Here is an 18401-nt window from a genome sequence, read left to right as displayed (position 1 = left end):
CTTTGGAAATGAGTGGATATTTATGGTAGGAATGTAGCTTGAATATGATATAGATTTAATACATTAAATTTTTTATGATACATTCCATTAAATAAATTCAATAATCTAAAAAAATTATGATGCATTCCATTAAATAAACTTAACAAATTAAAATTAAAATTATCTCAGTTTCACACACTGAATAAAAAAATCTTAAAAAAACATATAAAAATAACAGCATTAAACTACATTTCATGTTAAAATTTATAATGAATTATATAAATATCATTAAATCCATCATAAAATTTAGGTAAAGAATTAAAAAAAGAAACAACTCGTAAAATTTAATAATTTTAATAATTACCTTTTTAATTTTGGACAATCTCATACACTATTTAACGAAGGAGGAATTGCACACTATGAATCCTTAGTATCCTATCCATGTTGGAGAGGGAAAAAAAAAATCCCAAATTTCTACCACTGTTCTATTGATTGGTCCTACTGATGGGGATGAACAAAAATGAGTCTAATCCTATATCCAATATAATTCTACGTATAGTACTCAAAACTGTCAATGTAAAAAGTGTATGTATGAATTTGGGGTAATACATTGAAAAACTCAAGGCACTATTCTTTCTCTTGTACACTTCACTTGATTTGTCTGTAGATCTTCCAGTGTACCATCCACCATAGTTGTAACTTTTAGTGCCAATAGTAACCCAAAAATGTCTTTGCACCATCCACACTAGGGAAATAAGGTGGTTCAAAATATATATGACGTAGGGCATCACAAGCACCTAGATATGATGGACCCTTCATTTCAGTGCTACCCATGGTTGTTACTACCAGCTGCTGATATGAGAAGAAAAACCTTTTCACCGCTGCTTCTATTGCCTGGAAGGCCAACAGAACATGTATTGTTGCAACATGGTAAGCACCTGAAGTGTTATGTGAGCGCAGTCCATGTGAATGAAACAAATGCATAAGTGCCTCCTGGACCCTTGGTCCACCCTTTGGATCAGCCTCAACACCGATGACTTTGGGCACCAGATGCCTTAGTTCCTTGCATGCATTTGTAAGGTCTCTAAGGGGGGCAGACCGAAGGCAATATGCGCCTGCAAGTGTACTAGTGCTACTAATTGCCAACTGGTGTTTAAGGCAAAGGAAATCATCTGGGTCCATCACTAGAAGCAAATTCACAATTTCTGTGAGCATGTTCCACATCCTTTCAACCATCCAACAGTCTGCGGATGCTCCTACGAAATCCCCAGAGTCTATTCTTTCATATACTCTCTGCAACAATTCTTGGCCTACAAATACCCACGCCTCAAAGATCTGGAGGACATTGCAAAGTTTGGCATCTTCTAGATTATGGAACTGTTTATGTTGTTTTAAAGAGTGCAAATATCTTGGCTTGCAGATTCTATCATATTCAAGAAGAGGCTTACCTGACATATTTGGTTCCCCCAGACCTAAAGTGAAGGGAGTCCTCTGCATATGGCCTTCAATGGCAAGCCATATTCTAGAAACCATAGCTTCAGCGCTTTTCCATGTACCCAAACGAGGAAGTAAGCTCTCTTCACTTGTTCTGCTAACCACAGGTAAAGCACCAGGTCTCTGCCATACCTCATGGAAAACTTTCCATGAGAGAACACCACTACTTACTGACAACTGAAGAGTGGGAACCTGCTTGTCATTTTCACAAATCATTGAAATCAACTCAATCTGGGAACTAATTAAGGATTCAAGCCTTCTCTTCCATTCCTCTTTGTCAATGTAAGTCCTTGTGTCACAGAGCACAGACGAAACAAACTGAAAAGTAATCTCCAATGACTGTAAGGCAGCCTTTACCAACCCCTCTCTAGACCAACCAGGCCATTCCTTGAATTTCCACATGGCACTGAGCTCGGGGAGATGCACATACTGCTCGTAACCTGCACACTCCATGGGGGAGGGCTCTATGGATTCTCCAACAAAGGCAAAATAGGATGCCATTTTTTTATAGGACATATTTTTTTCCTGCAAATATAACGAGGAGAGTAAAGACACTAATGCTCTCCATATACCATAATCTAAAAAGAACAACATAATAATAGAATAAACACTAAAATACATTTTAAACGCTATATATAATACGTTACTGGACAAAAAACATATCTATTTGTTGCAACTAAACTTTTTATGTAGATGATAAAAACTCAACACATAAATAATGAAAAGAGTTAAATAATGTCAACACATAAATATAAATTTTTCCAGTTAACAAAGTGAATAGATATAAGCTAAATATACGGTGGTTGGTCAGTGTCACTTTGGGATTTTTTTATTATGAAACGAAAAAGTAAATTTACTTCAAACTCGTACATTCTCGTTGTATTTTCATATGTTTGTTGAGATTATGGTTTCTTAGTCAAGTTGTGAGATTTATTTAAGATGTAGATCGTATTTATCAGGAATTTGTCCCAACTCTTTAGCTGATTTGTAATACCTTAAATGTATCTACTTTCATGCTAGTGAATCTAGAGGTTGAGTGAGAGATGCTCAATTTTTCCATATTTTGTCTCTCTTTAATTTTAGTCATAGAAGAGAAGATCAGATTCAAGAAAATAAAATTAGTTAAGCTTTTGTTATCTAATTATTTAGTTTTATTCCTTCTTCAAGTTCTTCAACTTTTTTTTTTTTTTTTTTCTTTTCTTTCTGGCTTCCTTCCAGATTCAACAAAATAACATTATGTTAAGCTTTTGTTATTTAATTATTTAGTTCTATTCCTTCTTTAATTTCTTCAACTTTTCTTTTCCCTGGCTTCCTTAACTACATAGATGTTTGTTTTTTCCCTTTAGTTATTTTAACAAGGCTTTATAGCCCTTTAACATTTCTTCACACACCTTTATATATAATAAATATAAAATAGGGTTTAACCATTTTTAACCTAAGTTCCTCTGGTAGATACACATTGTTTCTTACTTGGTATGTATATAGGCGTGTTTCCTTTCTGTGACATATATCTTATATGTCCTAAGTTCCTATCTAAAAATGGTGAAATATAGTTTTGATGTATGCAACGGTGATTTGAACCAACTTAACAAACTTTATGTTATTATTTATACTAGCGTTCCACCACAGGCATTATTTGATGGTTTCCCAAAGTACTTTTCTTTATTATACATGCCATAATATGGAATAAACACAGTATAACTTTGATTATATGGGGCTTATCTATTGGTCCCCCTACACGAGTCCAGATGACTTCACATGCAATCTATGGTTAGCCCCCAGGTATTTAATCAATGGTTGGAATTTATTCATTTTGATCCAATGGTGGTCATATCAACCTTCCCTTTGCCAAAACATTATCTCATTTCACCAATTCATTCCGATAGAGATTTGCTCGGTTTTGCTACTAAATTCTTATTGTTTAACCTACCATGTTTGTCTAACTGAGCTCGATAGTTTGTTCTCTTAACTGTGTTATCGGAACTACCTTGCAGAGGTTATTCCAACTTGGTGAGTTGTTTAAATTAATAATTAACTCATAATTTTTATTTATATAATATAAATTAAATTTTTAACCAATATTAATATAATAATTATACATATTACATTACAAAATTTCAAAATTAATTTAATCATATAAATTAAATTATTAATAAACTCAATTTATATATTTAAATATTTACAACCTACTATGTAGCAGCAACGACAACACTCTATGACGCCTCGCTCTATTGGCAACGATAACTGGCAATACCAAGGCTATGATCAACTGGCTATAAGCGGCAATGACCTAGAGACGATGACCTCCGGACAACGACAACTGGCAATCAGCGATTAAACCGCCCAATCAGGAAGCCTCCCTTGCCAGCTGCTCGCTCCTCCACGTCCTTTTCCATGCAGGAATGCCATCGCCCTTGTCTGCCAGGTTGCTCAAATCATCCACCCGTCTCTCAGCTTCATGCATATCGACGCCCTTATTTAACCCGTCCATCAGCTTTCCCTTCGGTTTTCCATCTTCGGCCCTCCTCGCCATCAGCTTTCAAAACTAGTGACCAAATTGTCAGTCAGCGTTGGCGGAGCAGTGCTGGTTGCAGTGGTGTGTTTCGTACTGTTATGTCGACGAAGTAGACAATGGAAGAGTTGCAGTCGACCAGGTGATTTATCATCACTATTAGGGCTTCCAGAATCCAAACTACATTTTCCGGATTTCTTTGACTTGGTCTTATTTAATCGTTGTGAGAAATACTGTGTGCAGATGACAACCTAACTGCGGTTAAGGAAAGCTTTGAGGTTTTCGATTACGAGTTTCTGAAAAATTCTACCGGGAACTTTGAAAGAAACAATGAGTCTGTTCAATTATATGGATTATTTGCAGATGGATTCTAATTATTTAGACGAGCAGGGAAGAGTTCCGGATGGGAGGGAAGTTGCGATTAAAAAACTGAATGGAAGGCATCAGACTACTGAAGCCGCACAGGAGTTTCTCACAGAAGCGAGGCTCATCAGCAGCGCCCGTCACCGTAATCTTGTTCGTTTGTTTGGATGTTGCACGCGAGGGCATGAACGCTTGCTGGTTTATGAATTTATGTCAAATAACAGTCTTGACAAGCATTTGTTTGGTAAGCTGTTCTCATTAAAGCTGTGGTTTTAGCGATTCAAGTTGTTCGTTAAAAAAAAAAGTTGTATTGGTTCAATTACATGTATTGAAGCATTCAAATATTATCTGTATTGAAGCTTGCAAATATTTTTTTGGAGATCTACAGGAGAGATAAGGAATCCTTTGAGTTGGGAAAATCGTTTAAAGATTATAGAGGGCACAGCTCGAGGCCTTCAATGGCGACCGACGGAAAACAAATTTACACATGAACGTATAAGATATTATTACAAGAAGATATTACAAAATTCACCAAGAATTCGGCACTAACCTTGCCAGCCGCAGCTCCTCCAGGTATTGAATTGAACGCTCCTCGGTTCGCATAATGGTTTTGCAGCTGTTCGCAGAATGGTTTTGCAGCGGTTCGCAGATAATGTTCTGTTCGGTTTTGCAGGTTTTGTTCTGTTTGCCGCGGAGCAGGAAGGGTTTTGAAGGCGGGAGGAGGGTGGTCGCATTCTTGCCATCTGTAAATGAGCTCTCCCGGGAATTAATATGATTTGAGTGAGTGGAGGCCACGCGCCGTATTTGATTAATATGTCATCAATACGATTTGATCAATCTGTAATCAATACGATCGATTTGAGGGTGGCTGCGATTTGATCAATCTGTAATCAATACGATCGATTTGAGGGTGGCTGCGATTTGATCAATCTGTAATCAATACGATTTGAGCTGCGGGCAGGGTCGCCGGGGCGCAGATGGGCAGCCGGAGAGGGATGCCGGAGACCGATGATGGATGGAAATATGATGCATGGTGGATGGTGGTCGTCGGGCTGTCAGAGGGTACCTCCATAGCATTAACTTTGCTATGGAGGTGGAAATAGGAATCGCCCTTGGGGTGTGTCAGCAGTTTTCTCACCTGGTTATGACAGGCATTTCATGGCAAGTTTCGCTCCTCTTGTGCAAACGGAGGTCATCAGGTGCTTTTCTGAAATGACTTCTGTACCTGGAAGTAATTTTCATCCTTGCCATATTTATGGGTTCATCGTCTGTTTGGGATGGCAGTGCCGTTCAAGAGTTGTGCTGTGTGTGAAATTGAAGGCGGAGAGAACGCAGGAGTGGCGTAGTAATGATGAGGAGGCGACTCAGGATCAATGGGCACTCCATAAATTCTGGAGGATAAGTTGCATTCCCAGAAATGGACTTCGGAAGATCAAATGGATCAGTCAGCCATTTCCCATCAACCTTACCTGTCTGAAAATTATCTGGTTTATCCCTTTGTTAAAATTGGCATCTTGTATTTTGTGGGTTATATTGCACTAGGGCAGACTGGATTGGTCGAATTTGGTCAATTTTCGTGGTGCTTTTAATCTCCATATTAGGAATTTCTTGGTGTGGTCGGCGTCATTAGGAAGCTACTGGCATAAGAAACGGCAACAGTGATGTGATGTGAACACTATTCTGTGCCATGAGAGTGGGATAATTCACTGGGATAAGCATTGCGGGTCATTGGCTTACATAATTTCCTGGTTCAGAAACTCTATACTGTGACAGATGTTGAAGTCTGGAAAGCATTGGAAGAAAATAGGTGTCTTTTCATTTCCCTGCACCAGAGTTGTCAGTGATGGTATATGCCTTTAAGGGATGTACAAGCTCTATGCACTCCCGATTGACATTACACAACACTTGGAACGGATCTATTTCAAGGTTGAAAATATCAATCAGCAGTTGGTAGGAATCAATCTGTTCCAGGTGACAGTCTTCTTATTTTGTGCTCTTCGGAGTTGGTCTAGTCAGGTTAGCCCTGATCCTCTAAGGAAGCATCAGAGATTCCTTCGGGCAGGGGGGCGAGGGGTGGGGGTAGGCTCCTTTTGTATTTGGCTTAAAGATTTGGCTAATTTCTGATACAAGTCGGTACAAGTGGGTAGCCACAATCATGCTTCGTCAACCTAACAGGTAGTATCAACAGATTATAGAACGGATTTCTCAAGTCGACGAAGAATTCCTTTCCTTACAACTCAGACATAATCAACGGGTCTCCAACATGACCACCACTGTGGAGTTGTTCGTCTTGGACAATCATGTGCAGAACCGAGGACAAATTATCCAGCCTTCATCAGCAGGTTGAAGAGTTGTAGAATTCCCTCAACAAGCGGCACTTGGAACCCTCATCCTCAAGCAAGACTATATATTGTCTTACAGATCAAGTCCTACCTGATCTGAACATTCCAATTTCTCCACATTTTGGGGAACAGGACCTGGGGATGTAATCCTCCTTCTGACAGTATGTGCTACACACATTGTCAAATTTAAGTATTTTGGTGTCTATATTCCTATAGATAAAAGAGTTCATATTTATTACCCATTGGTCATTCCAAAGACAGAAGTTTAGTCAATTAATGGGAATTGCCCTCCTTTGATGTAACTGTTGCGTCGATACCGCAGATTTTTATTAATATAATGCTATCGTTCTGGTTTTATAAAAACAGAAAAGAGAAAAGAGTGATAAGTGAAGCAATTGGAGAAAGATTTATAAGGCTTCCTTCCATATCCTAACCTTATGTGGTTTGACATTAGGGAATGAAGCAAACAAACACGACTTCTCCTCAGCCTAAACCCCCTTCTGCCTTCCGTTTTCATGGAAAGTCTTGTTTTATTGCCAGTAGCCCGTGAAAAAATAAATCGTGGTCCTTATTGCCGTTATACTTTACAATTGAGTTGGCATCCAACAAGCATAGATGGATTAAGCAGTCAACAAAGTTGAGGAAAAATAACGGAAAAACTCTTGCAACTCGAAACAATTAGGACTTTAGATGAATATATAATAGTTTCTTTTTTCGCCTCAAATAATTATTCTTCTCAACTAGAAACATTATTGCCTTCCATTTTATAGAGATTTTCGTTCTTTTGTTTGAAGTCCATGGGAAAGTAAATTGTGGTCCATATTTCTATGGGATATTCTATGAGTTGGCATTCAACAGGCATATATTCACACTAGATCTATTAAGCAGTTAAAAATGTTAAAAAAACGAAGTGCAAACCTGTAGTGACATGAAAGATCCAGAACCAAGATGACTGTGTGCTTGTTTATTTTTGAGCATCACTATAAATAATTAGAAGAAATAACAAAGCAATATTTTTTTGACATTGGATGTTGGACTCCTCTTTTTTCAGTTTATTTTATTAGCAATGTCGTTGCCCATGGACACAGAGATCCTTTCCACTCCCAGGCATTAAGAGTTCTCAGTGCAATCAATTAAATAAATAGTTCTCAGTGCAATTAATTAAATAAATAAATAAAATTAGTAATTCCTATTTGGGAGTTTTGCCATAGCAGTTTCCATAATTTGTCCTAATAACCTCTCAGTTTGCTGTGATAGAATGGAAGAATATGCTACTTTCAAACTCATCTCTTAAACCAATATAATCTGCTAATTATTGTTTAGCTAAGGTCATTCATGTTGTTATCAATCTGTTGTACCTAAGTTTGCTATTAACAATATCATAACCCTCTAGGTTCGTGCTACCTAGTACGATCTGCTATAATACATCTGCTATACAAATTTCCATAGTTTAGTCATTCTACAAATTTGTTCTTTTCCAGGTGCTTAAAATAACATGAAGGGATACTGGTTATCTTAACCTAATAATCTGACAAGAATTATTTTGAATTTTGAGGAATTGCAAATAGCAAATGTTAATATTACACAATCCTGTTGAACATTTATACAAATCCTGTTCGAATGGACTTCAGAGTGCTGCACTACACAATCCTGTTGAACATTTATACAATCCTGTTGGAATGGAGGTCTTCAGAGTGCTGCACCCATTTTTGGGTTAAAAATAACACTTTTATCAAATCCAAAAATTGCAAATTTGGCAAAGATTGCGTAGCCAAATTCTAGTGATTACAAACCTGAAAAGTTCAAATTCATAGAACATTTACCCTTCTTCATACAAAATTAGAATCTGTCAATGTCCTTGGGATCATTACAGTGGCTAATAACAGACTTAATTTCAGATTTTAATTATAATAATCTGATTTCATATTTGGCTAATAACAGTGGGGATTGATATTGCCTTCTAGTCCATATTAGTTACTTAATGCAGGTCTCTTGCACCTTGCACCTTGCTAGCCCAAAATAATTGTATTGTGTAGGCCCACAAGGATCATACTTCGCGGGTTCACTATCTTCATAGATGCAGTTAGATAAGTTAACTGGGTAGGCCGATTGTGCATTAGTGGAGAAATCATTCTGCGTCGTGGGCTTGTATTGGTTATGCAATGTACGTTATTTACGCCCTATAGCCTCGGAAAACTCATCACGTGGACCCTCAGGGCTCATGCCATATGTGTCGAGTATCTTGCAATTACAATCTGTTAGAATGATGGAAATTGTGTTTATTTGTATAATATTGCAGTATTAAGCTTATGGCATGTTTTTATTCTGTCTCAAAAGTACTTTACTCTTAATAGAGGTTAATATTCCATTGGAATAATGGAACAATGTAAAACAAGAACTGGGGGCAATGTCTTTTAACTTCACAATGTCTGATAACAAAATTGTTTCACTAAGTGCCATGTTTTTGTTTCCGAAAAAGGAAACTAATCTTGATGCTTGCAATGTCTGATAACAAAATTGTTTCACTAAGTGCCATGTTTTTGTTTCCGAAAAAGGAAACTAAATCTTGATGCTTGCATATATGCAAGTAAAAGAAAATTGGAAACAAAACTGATTTGGTAGTTGAATTTCAATTTGGAAAGATTTCCATAAAGAGAAATTACACTGCAGCAGAAAGCATTGTTGCCAACTCAGGATTGATTCGACTTTTCTTTTGTCTTCTCTTTATGCCTGAAAATTTCTGATGGATCTTCTCCTATACACTAGGATCACTGAAACAAAACCATTGCAATCACTATAGGTGAAATACATTGATGCTAAGTCAATGTTAATCAGGCACAACTAAGAGGCAGCTCCTCAACGTGGGAATTCAGATGACTCTCATAATGGATGATCAAATAGATGCTGGTTGGTTATAAGTACAATGAGGAACAATAGAAGGCTTATAGATGCAATTGCTTGGCGTAAACCACGACCAAGTATGAGATTGAAGCCTGATTGACTTTCCAGGCTACTCATGATTTGAGAAAGAATAATAAGAAACCTATACAGTCCAGACTAGTATTGTAGTTACGTAAGAATGCCAAATTGTTGACAAAGGAGCTATAGATGGCTATATTTCCATGCTTGTTTTGATGTCAAGTGTTCTTCTCCAAAACAGAAAGAGCTGGAGTCAAATAGTTATTTGATTTGTCTGGTAGATGGGCAACCTGCCACAAGCATACAAAACAATGTCAATGCCATTGAAGAAGGTAGGCCACCGATATCAACATGGCTGTTTCTTCTATTAGGCCTTGATCACTCAAACAGAGTGTTCATGCTACTTCTTAGTGTAGAAGGTGCTGAGATATTGACTGTGCTTACCAGTTCATAAAGTCCTTGCCCCTGCTCTACAACATACTCATAGCAGACCTGAGAAAAATGAAAAGCCGTGCATATTAACCCAAATGGAAATAAAAATGCACAAATAACATTAGGCATTCAAGAGTAGGTACTCACGTCAAAGCTCTTGTTCCTTGCAGTTGAATCATGCAAGGCCTTTACACAAATATCTGCTACATCTGCACAACTTATCCCCTATAACCATAGGGAGAAATGTAAATGTCTTTACCCTTGAATGACCAGAAATATTGATATTATCAGAGCCTGCAAGAGATTGTAATGTTGAATTTCTAACCTGTGTAATCCTGTTTCCTTGATCAAACACAAGTGCATGCTGGCCTCCAGGCTCTTCCTGAAATTGTCATGAGCCAGGTTTAATAAGTTTTTGATGCCACGTTTCATGATTTGTATGCAGTTATAACCACCTAAAGTTCTCACGCAGATATTGAAGATAATTATTCAATGCTGAGTTATTTCACTGAAAATTTATAATGAGATTAACAGGCAAAATTACAAACCAAGCAAAGACAAAATATATTATACCAGAAGTGGGCCTGGTCGAATTATTGTGTAGCCAAGGCCAGATATTCTCAGTGTCTTCTCGCCAGCCTTCCAAAATTCAACAACATCAAATTAAATCTAAGCATCTAACTGGAAGAGCTGCAAGAGCCGTGAAAATATTTTGACCATTCAATCAGTTTGGAAAGAGAGGAAAATATTCAAGTACAATCATAACCTGCTTGGCTTTAAGAACTTTCTCTCTTGTACTAGGTTCAATACCAGATCCTGTACAAGAAACCAAAACAAAATCTGTCTCTTGACCACTCTGTAAAATATTTAGAAATCAAATGTTAGTGTCTGCCGAATTCTGCAAGAACTGAGGACAAAACATGTCTAAAAGCTACTTTGATTGCATTGCAGTAGCATCAGTGAATAATCAATAAAAATAATGAGGCTCAAATGTTGTTCTGACTTACGTGCCCCCTAACTTACATTTTTTTCCTTTCAACATATTTGTGAATTTGATGTGTTTCTATTCGGCTTATAAGAACAAAATTTACTCTGAGCAATATACAATTCTCACGTTATGCTTAATATAAAGTGACAATTTGGAGGAAATCTGTCACGTTTGCATAGTATTCTGCATCATTGCAGAAAAACCCAAAGCAAAAGTTTCAGAAAAATGTTTTTTCCATTTCTGCACTTCTGATCATATTTATCTTTCCGTTTTTTGAGTTGTAACCTGTTGCCTCAAAGTCTAGCAGGGCAAAATTCCAATGCAAAAATGAAGTGGCTGCCACTGTCACCTTAGCACTCCATCTCCTGCTCTTTAGTGGAATTTAACCGCACGGAAGGCTTCCCAGTATAGATCGCTTACAGATATTCTATGTTGATAGGATCAAAGTGATGTGAGGAGGCTTACAGATATTCTATATTGATAGGATCAAAGTGATGTGAGGAGGCTTGATCAAATGGCACTTCTCACTTACACCCATTGTTATCAGAATCGGACCGGTCATCGAACCGGTAGACCCCCTGGACTGGGAACCAGTTAGAATCAGACCGGAACCAATAAAAAAACCGAACCAAAAAACTGGTCAATAAAAAACACATAAAATATTCAAATTTTAAAGAAAACCACATATATTCATGTGCATCCATATGAATCTAAACCATTTATACACAAATAAGAAAAAATTCTCATTTATAGAGCATGTAAGGGTGCACATAACCAAAATAACACCTAGTGCAATCCATCTTTGAACCAAAAATACATCAAAAATAAGACCGAGATGGCCTCTAGCATCCAAAAAAAAAATCATGTTACAACAAATACCTACATATCATCAAAATATTTGTCTGTATTGGAATCTTTGTCATCAATATCACTTCCTACGCATTAAAATAAGATAAAAAATGGTAGCATGTCATTCAATATTTTGTTTGAGTGATAGCTACATTTTTAGTAGGATCATGATAGAGGAGTTCAACAATCAATGCCACTAACATCAAGGTATAGAGGGATTGGTTCTCTCGATTAAATGCTAGTTTGATACCCTCACACATGACAAAATCCATTGGAAACATTGCAATTCCCCAAACCCTGAAATCTTGAAAAATGGTTTAGTGAGATCTAAAATTGTACTTTCTCCATATGAAATCCAATGAGGTTGGAACCACTCTCAAACATCCCAAGTTATTTCATTGTAATGTTAAAAATTTAAGTAAAAGGATGAAAATAAAAGATAAAGGATAATGTCACTTTTACATAATTTAACATTACAATGAATTGCATAACAATAGTAGGGCCATGGGCTTGCATATTAGGCACCTATTGTGAGTTAGTGCCCAACGAAGACAATAAATAAAAGAAAAAACAAAATAGGCCCAACTTGTTGTGTTCTCTATTGGAAAACTAGACAGGCAAAAAAATTTTCTCTTGTTGATAATTACTCGTGATTTCTTTGAGTTATTATTGTTTTTCTTATGTTCTTCGTTTATCTTAGTTCATCAAGCAATTATCAAAACCAAAACACGAAGATTAAGCACACCAGATGTAGGCGCACAGCGAGGAAAAACCCCTATATAGGGGAAACTCAGTCAAGAACTCTTCCTTCAGTAATTCAAATGAGATAAACCAAGACCCTAGGCCAACAAACCTTCTTCCTCTACCAAGTCAGCCTTCCAAGATGATTTAGTAGTCTCTTCTTATCCAATAGCTTCAACCCAACAACAAATCAGAAATTTCGGCTTCTTAGCAAGAGAACTTCGACACAACTTTAGGACTGAAGTTTCGATCTAGCAATTTAAATAGCTTCAACCTAGAAGCTTCACAACTTCGACCTTGATGCAGCTTCATAGCTTCGACCTTGATGCAACATCTTCACAACTTCGACCTTGATGCAGCAACTTCACAACTTCGACCTTGATGCAGCTTCAGAATTTCCTTGCATATGAGAGAGAGAGAGACCCAAAAAATTCAAACCTAGCTTCCTTCTTGAACTTCACACCTTTTCTGCTTCCCAGCTACTTCAATTTGAACATGTATGGAATGTCCTCCAAATGAGTCGAGTTTTTGCTTATATATAGTCATTTTAGGTGATCGAATTTTTCTAACGAGGCTGACTTGTCCTTCCTTGAGGCCGACTTGGGTGGAGGAGGCCTAATTGACGTAATTTACATTAAAATAATTTTCTTTCTTGATAAATAGTTCCCAAGAAGGGTTCCTTACATTGTGACATGGACAAAGACACTTAACACAAACCCTAGAAGTCTTCAATGGAGACTTTGACCTAAAAACAATTGACCCAAGTATGAAAACCATGATTTAATAAGCCAATTTATTTAATAATAAAATTTATTTTTCTTTCTTTCGACAAATACATTTCAAATATAATTATGAAGACCGATACTAGTTACATTCTTCAACACTCCCTCTTAACTAGGGAGGTATTCATAATTACCTATATCTATAGCGGTTCATGGAAGATCTCAAAAATGAACTACAAAGAGTTCAGAACACTCAATGCTACAAAGTAAATTCCTAACTAGGGTAATATATCCGGGTGGGACTAAGATGGACTAAAGCTTTCAGTCGGTCTAGGTACCATTAGGTTTATTAACTAACCATCAACCTAGGGATCTAGGTGTGTATCCAAGGTCAAAGCTCCAAGACCAACACCACTCTTCCTCTTCGGGATCTAGATATCAAACACACATAGGTCGGCCATATGTGCCTCCAAGCATTTGCCATTAGATGCTTCATCTCTCCCTAATAAACTAGATATATCCATTTGTCCAAGCATGCTCGCAGAGTGTTCAACCTGTTTATGGAAAGACAAGCACAAATCCCAATTAGTAATAAACTTTCAAATATGCATACAAGTAAACACAAACCTTCGGGGTCTTCAATCATCCTGATGCCACTTATATCAAGTTATTCATATGCAACTAGTCAGAAGTTTTTCTTCTTTCATTTCTTCAACAACACCAAGACATCCTCAATACATTGTAGTACTTTCATTCATTCTCCAATTTCTTCTTCAAGGTATCCATCATGACTATCATAATATGCCCTCCCTCTTAATTTGGGGAGATCAACATCAGAGAACCTATCATGGCTTCATTCATTTTTACAACATCAAGGTCATCTTGATCATCTTCATTCTTCATCATGTTTACCAATATTATCAAGTCAACTTTACTTACGAATATCTCCAACATCTTGAAGATTATGTACCTACACAACTTAAACAGCAAGTACAACCAAATTCAAAAGCATGAATTTAACTATATCAGAATCATGTCAATACAATAATGGAAGCATTAGACTTTAGACATCAAATACCTAAACTTAGTTAGGTTCATAATCAACAAGAGACACATACTTCTAAACTTCAACTTCTTGCTAGGGTTTTGTTACAAACCCTAGACTACAACATAAAGTGACTTAATCAAGAAATCAGTCTCATTTTATCTAGCCTCAATATTATTTTCAGAGATATATGACAAATTCTACTATGATCCATTACAAACCCTAGATTCCATCTTAGAGACACAAATCCTTAGATATCAACGATTCAATCAAATAACAATTCTACTATACATTTTAGACTCTACTAGGGTTTGTTGCAAACCCTAGATTTAATCATCATATCGGAAACAATATCATCATATCCTAGAATATCAAACTTCTACTAGGGCTTTGTTACAAACCCTATAATTTACAAACTATGAGCATCAACAATTAGGTTAGCATATATACATATCTAGGATTTCATAATCATGCACAAGCATACAACAATATCTACTAAGTAAACCCAAGACACAAATATCAATACATTACAGTTAGACATATAACAATTTTGACCAAGCCAGGGTTTCAATAAGACAGACGAACACACACCTAGGGCTTCAATCCTAAGATCTTACGATAGATATTATAAGGGTTTTGCTCATAAACCCTAAAGATCTAGGGATTCAATACATAACTTTGGATAGAAAACCCTAAAATACTAGGGATTTTATCATAACAATACCAAAACGTCAAAAGAATAGGAATTCTAGATTTCATCAACAACTGTAAGTAGACTAAGGTTTCCATATTAGCATTGACATACCCTTAGGTTAGGGTTTTATGGTGAACCTTTTTAGGGTTCCACAAGAATGATAATATAATGAGGGTAGATTCAATCTAATGATTAATCACCCTAACAAGAATCTTTATGATTCAAAACCCTAGACATAACAATGTTAGTAATGTAAAGAAAATTTTAAAAGAAAGAATGATTGTACCTTTTGCATGAAGAGAACTTTATAACAAAGCTTATAGTTTAAGACATACCTCGAGTTGTTCCTTAACAAACCTTGTATGACATCAATTCTTGAAGGGCAAATCTTTTTCCATGCTTCAAGTTTATCCTTTGAAGTCTCCTCCATAACCCTTGAGTATTCAGCAAGCTTTCCTAACATGGAAAATATAAAAGGTTATTAGCATATAATTCAAACAAGTCTTGATGTGAGAAACCAAACATGAAAAGATGAAACAAAGAACATAATACTTATCTTTTGGTAAATTGGTGGAGGCTCCCTCTTAATCCAATCTTGAGGGAAACCTACAACTAAAAATAAAAGGTGTTTTAACAAGACATGTTAGACCTACAAGTTCTAGAAATCAAAACATAAAGGAAAACAATTCAAAACTTAGAATAGAAGGATATGTAAGGGATAGAGTCCCTAGCAAATAAGTCTTTGACTTCAGATTCTTCCATCTTGTTCTTCTTTGGTGGAGCTTCATCGACAATATTTTCTTGATCCCTATCTCTCTTCTTATTCCTTGGACTCTTTGGACAATGACTTTTGTAGTGACCCATCTTGTGACAATTGTAACATTCGATCTTTGATAGGTCTACTTTCTTCTTTGGTCCTTTGTACTTCTTGAAGGTTCCCTTTTTCTTGTGATAAGTGGAATAGCCATTTGAGATGTTCTCCTCTTCATCCTCCTCCTTGTTGCTTACTAATGATATTTTGGCTTCTTCTTGACTACATGCATTCCACATTTGTTCGAACGTTGGAGTATCCTTCCAACTGTTGATTCCTGATGCAAAGGCACTCCATGATGTTCGTAGTCCTAAAAGGGCAGTAATCACGAGATCTTTTTCTGGTACAATTTCATCTATTGCTTGAAGTTCGTCTTTGATTCTAGATATCCTTATAAAGAAGGATGCCACAGTATTGTCCTTCGTCATCTTAATAGTTCTTAATTCATTCTTGAGGCTTGCAATTTGACCAATGTTCTTGATTGTGAATAATTTGGATAGAGCCTCATACATTTCTTGAGCAGAATCTATGTTGGATATATATGGAATGAGGTTGTCCTTTACTCCATCCACTATTAGGTTCATGGCCAATATTTCGGATTCTCTAAACTTTACTTTCTTTGCCTCATTTGATTCATCTGTAGGCTTCTTGACTTCTCCTCGAACTAAATCCAAAACTTTATTCTTCTTGAAGATGAGATCTATCCTATTTTTCCATGCTTTGAAGTTGGAGGCTCCTAGTTTGTTTTCTCCCTTCATTGAGTTAGACATAGTTCTTGTAGATAGTAGGTTTATCCCCTTGTATGATCCCTTTAATGATCTTATGTCAATCTCATTTTTCCTTCAATAGATCTTCAAGCTTCCTTTTTTTTTATTCTTCACCTTAACTCTAATACCATGTTGGAAAATTGGAAAGGCAAAAAGATTTTCTCTTGTTGATAATCACTTGTGACTCTTTGATTTATTATTGTTTTTTTTATGTTATTTTATCTTAGTTCATCAAGCAATTACCAAAACCAAAACACGAAGATTAAGGACACTAGATGTAGGCGCATAACCAGGGAAAAACCCCTATATAGGGGAAAACCCAGTCAAGAGCTCTTCCTTCAATAATTCAAATGAGATAGACCAAGACCCTAGACCAACAAACTTTCCTCCTCCACCAAGTCAGCCTTTCAAGATGATTTAGTAGTCTCTTCTTATCTAGTAGCTTCAACCCAACAACAAATCAAAAATTTCAGCTTAGCAACAGAACATCGACCCAGCTTCAGGACTGCAGTTTCGATCTAGCAATTTCAATAGCTTCAGTGTAGTAGCTTCACAACTTCGACCCTGATGCAGCTTCACAACTTTGACCTTGATGCAGCATCTTCGCAGCTTCGACCTTGATCCAACAACTTCACAGCGTCGACCTTGATGTAACTTCAGAATTTCGTTGCACATGAGAGAGAGAGAGAGACCCAAAAACTTCAATTCCAGCGGCCTTGAACTTCGCACCTTTTTTGCTTCCCAACTACTTCAATTCGAACTTGTTTGAGATGTCCTCCAAATGAGTTGAGTTGTTGCTTATATAGGCATCTTAGGTGATCGAATTCTTCTAATGAGGCCCACTTGCTTCCTTGAGGCCGACTTAGTGTAGGAGGCCTAATTGACCTAATTCACATTAAAATAATTTTCTTTCTTGATAAATAATTCCCAAGAAGGGTTCTTTGCATTGTGACATGGACAAGGACACTTAACATAAACCCTAGAAGTCTTCAATGGAAACTTTGACCTAAAAACAATTGACCCAAGCATGAAACCCATGCTTTAATAAGCCAATTTATTTAATAATAAAATTTATTTTTCTTTCTTTTGATAAATACATTTCAAATACAATTATGAAGACCAACACTAGTTACATTCTTCAACATTCTCCATGACTTTACCGACCCAAAAACAATTCAATTCACTAGTCTAAACCGCTTTTTGCCTCAAAACAGTCGGACCGACTGGTTCAAACCGATTCATTTCGGTCTTGATAACATTGCTTGGAACTAAGAACAATTCTTTGAATAAAGGAATGACGTACCCATAACAAAGCTAAGGAAATGGCACTTGAAGCCTAGAGTTTCAAGATGTAGTTTAACAATGGTACATATATGCATGCAAACATAGAGAAAAGGTTTGCTTTGAAAGATATGATCAACAAATGGAGTGACGAACCTTCAAATATCCCTAAGTTGAAGCCCTTCACTGAACTAGGGTTTTAAGAGACCTAAATTTACTAGGGTTGATGATGTCAGCGCTAATTAGGCAATTTTCACCAAAGGAAAGGTTGGATTTTGAGTTAGCAAAGTCAAGCAAGATGAAAAGTATCCAAATTAGCTCTAGTGTTGTCTTATAGCAAGCCCTAGTTGAATTCGGCCCTTGGCCTAGCCCTAGCAACTTGCCTTAAAGGGCCGAAAATAGGAAAAAGAGAGGTAAAAGATAGATTTTCAAAGGTTTTGATCATCGAGAGGGATGCTAGCG

The 18401-nt window shown here is 36.7% G+C and overlaps 2 protein-coding genes, 1 long non-coding RNA gene and 1 pseudogene across 4 annotated transcripts in view; 2 read left to right on the top strand and 2 right to left on the bottom strand.

The window, feature by feature from the left end:
• Positions 1-681: 681 nt before the first annotated feature.
• LOC149168097 (nematode resistance protein-like HSPRO2 pseudogene) lies at positions 682-1974 on the bottom strand (annotated as a pseudogene).
• Positions 1975-4252: 2278 nt separating this feature from the next.
• LOC149168096 (cysteine-rich receptor-like protein kinase 43) lies at positions 4253-4913 on the top strand. Its single transcript, XM_089426883.1, has 2 exons — positions 4253-4592; positions 4737-4913. The coding sequence occupies exons 1-2, from the start codon at positions 4316-4318 to the stop codon at positions 4895-4897; spliced, it is 438 nt and encodes a 145-aa protein (XP_089283009.1). The 5' UTR covers positions 4253-4315; the 3' UTR covers positions 4898-4913.
• Positions 4914-5038: 125 nt separating this feature from the next.
• Positions 5039-5450, top strand: LOC149168095 (uncharacterized). The gene is made up of 2 exons (XR_016259316.1): positions 5039-5128; positions 5310-5450. It is a non-coding gene; the product is annotated as an uncharacterized LOC149168095 (long non-coding RNA).
• A 3838-nt stretch (positions 5451-9288) lies between these two features.
• The window catches only part of HCF173 (high chlorophyll fluorescence phenotype 173), a 147529-nt gene continuing 138416 nt past the window's right edge, over positions 9289-18401 (bottom strand). Inside the window, exons 8-13 of one of the 2 annotated variants that reach the window (XM_089428115.1) lie at positions 10808-10897; positions 10615-10680; positions 10367-10423; positions 10189-10266; positions 10054-10101; positions 9289-9899 (exon numbers count right to left, since the gene is read on the bottom strand). In XM_089428115.1, coding sequence (XP_089284241.1) covers positions 9828-9899; positions 10054-10101; positions 10189-10266; positions 10367-10423; positions 10615-10680; positions 10808-10897 — 411 coding nt within the window. In that variant the 3' untranslated portion in view covers positions 9289-9827. Of the gene's footprint in view, positions 9900-10053; positions 10102-10188; positions 10267-10366; positions 10424-10614; positions 10681-10807; positions 10898-15413; positions 15537-18401 lie in introns of those variants that run through there. The other variant, XM_089428116.1, reaches the window with a different exon arrangement.

This window comes from Pinus tabuliformis, chromosome 4_2 (assembly GCF_031772625.1).
Source record: "Pinus tabuliformis cultivar Carrire ecotype Pingquan chromosome 4_2, CPIR1, whole genome shotgun sequence".
NCBI classification, from domain to species: Eukaryota; Viridiplantae; Streptophyta; class Pinopsida; order Pinales; family Pinaceae; genus Pinus; species Pinus tabuliformis.
This window is presented reverse-complemented; position numbering and strand designations above follow the sequence as displayed.

Excerpts from the sequence above, each read along its gene's own strand:
- LOC149168096 (XM_089426883.1), top strand. The coding sequence starts at position 4,316 with ATGAGTCTGTTCAATTATATGGATTATTTGCAGATGGATTCTAATTAT. Across the intron at positions 4,593-4,736 it reads TCTTGACAAGCATTTGTTTG|GAGAGATAAGGAATCCTTTG; the intron begins GTAAGCTGTTCT and ends GGAGATCTACAG.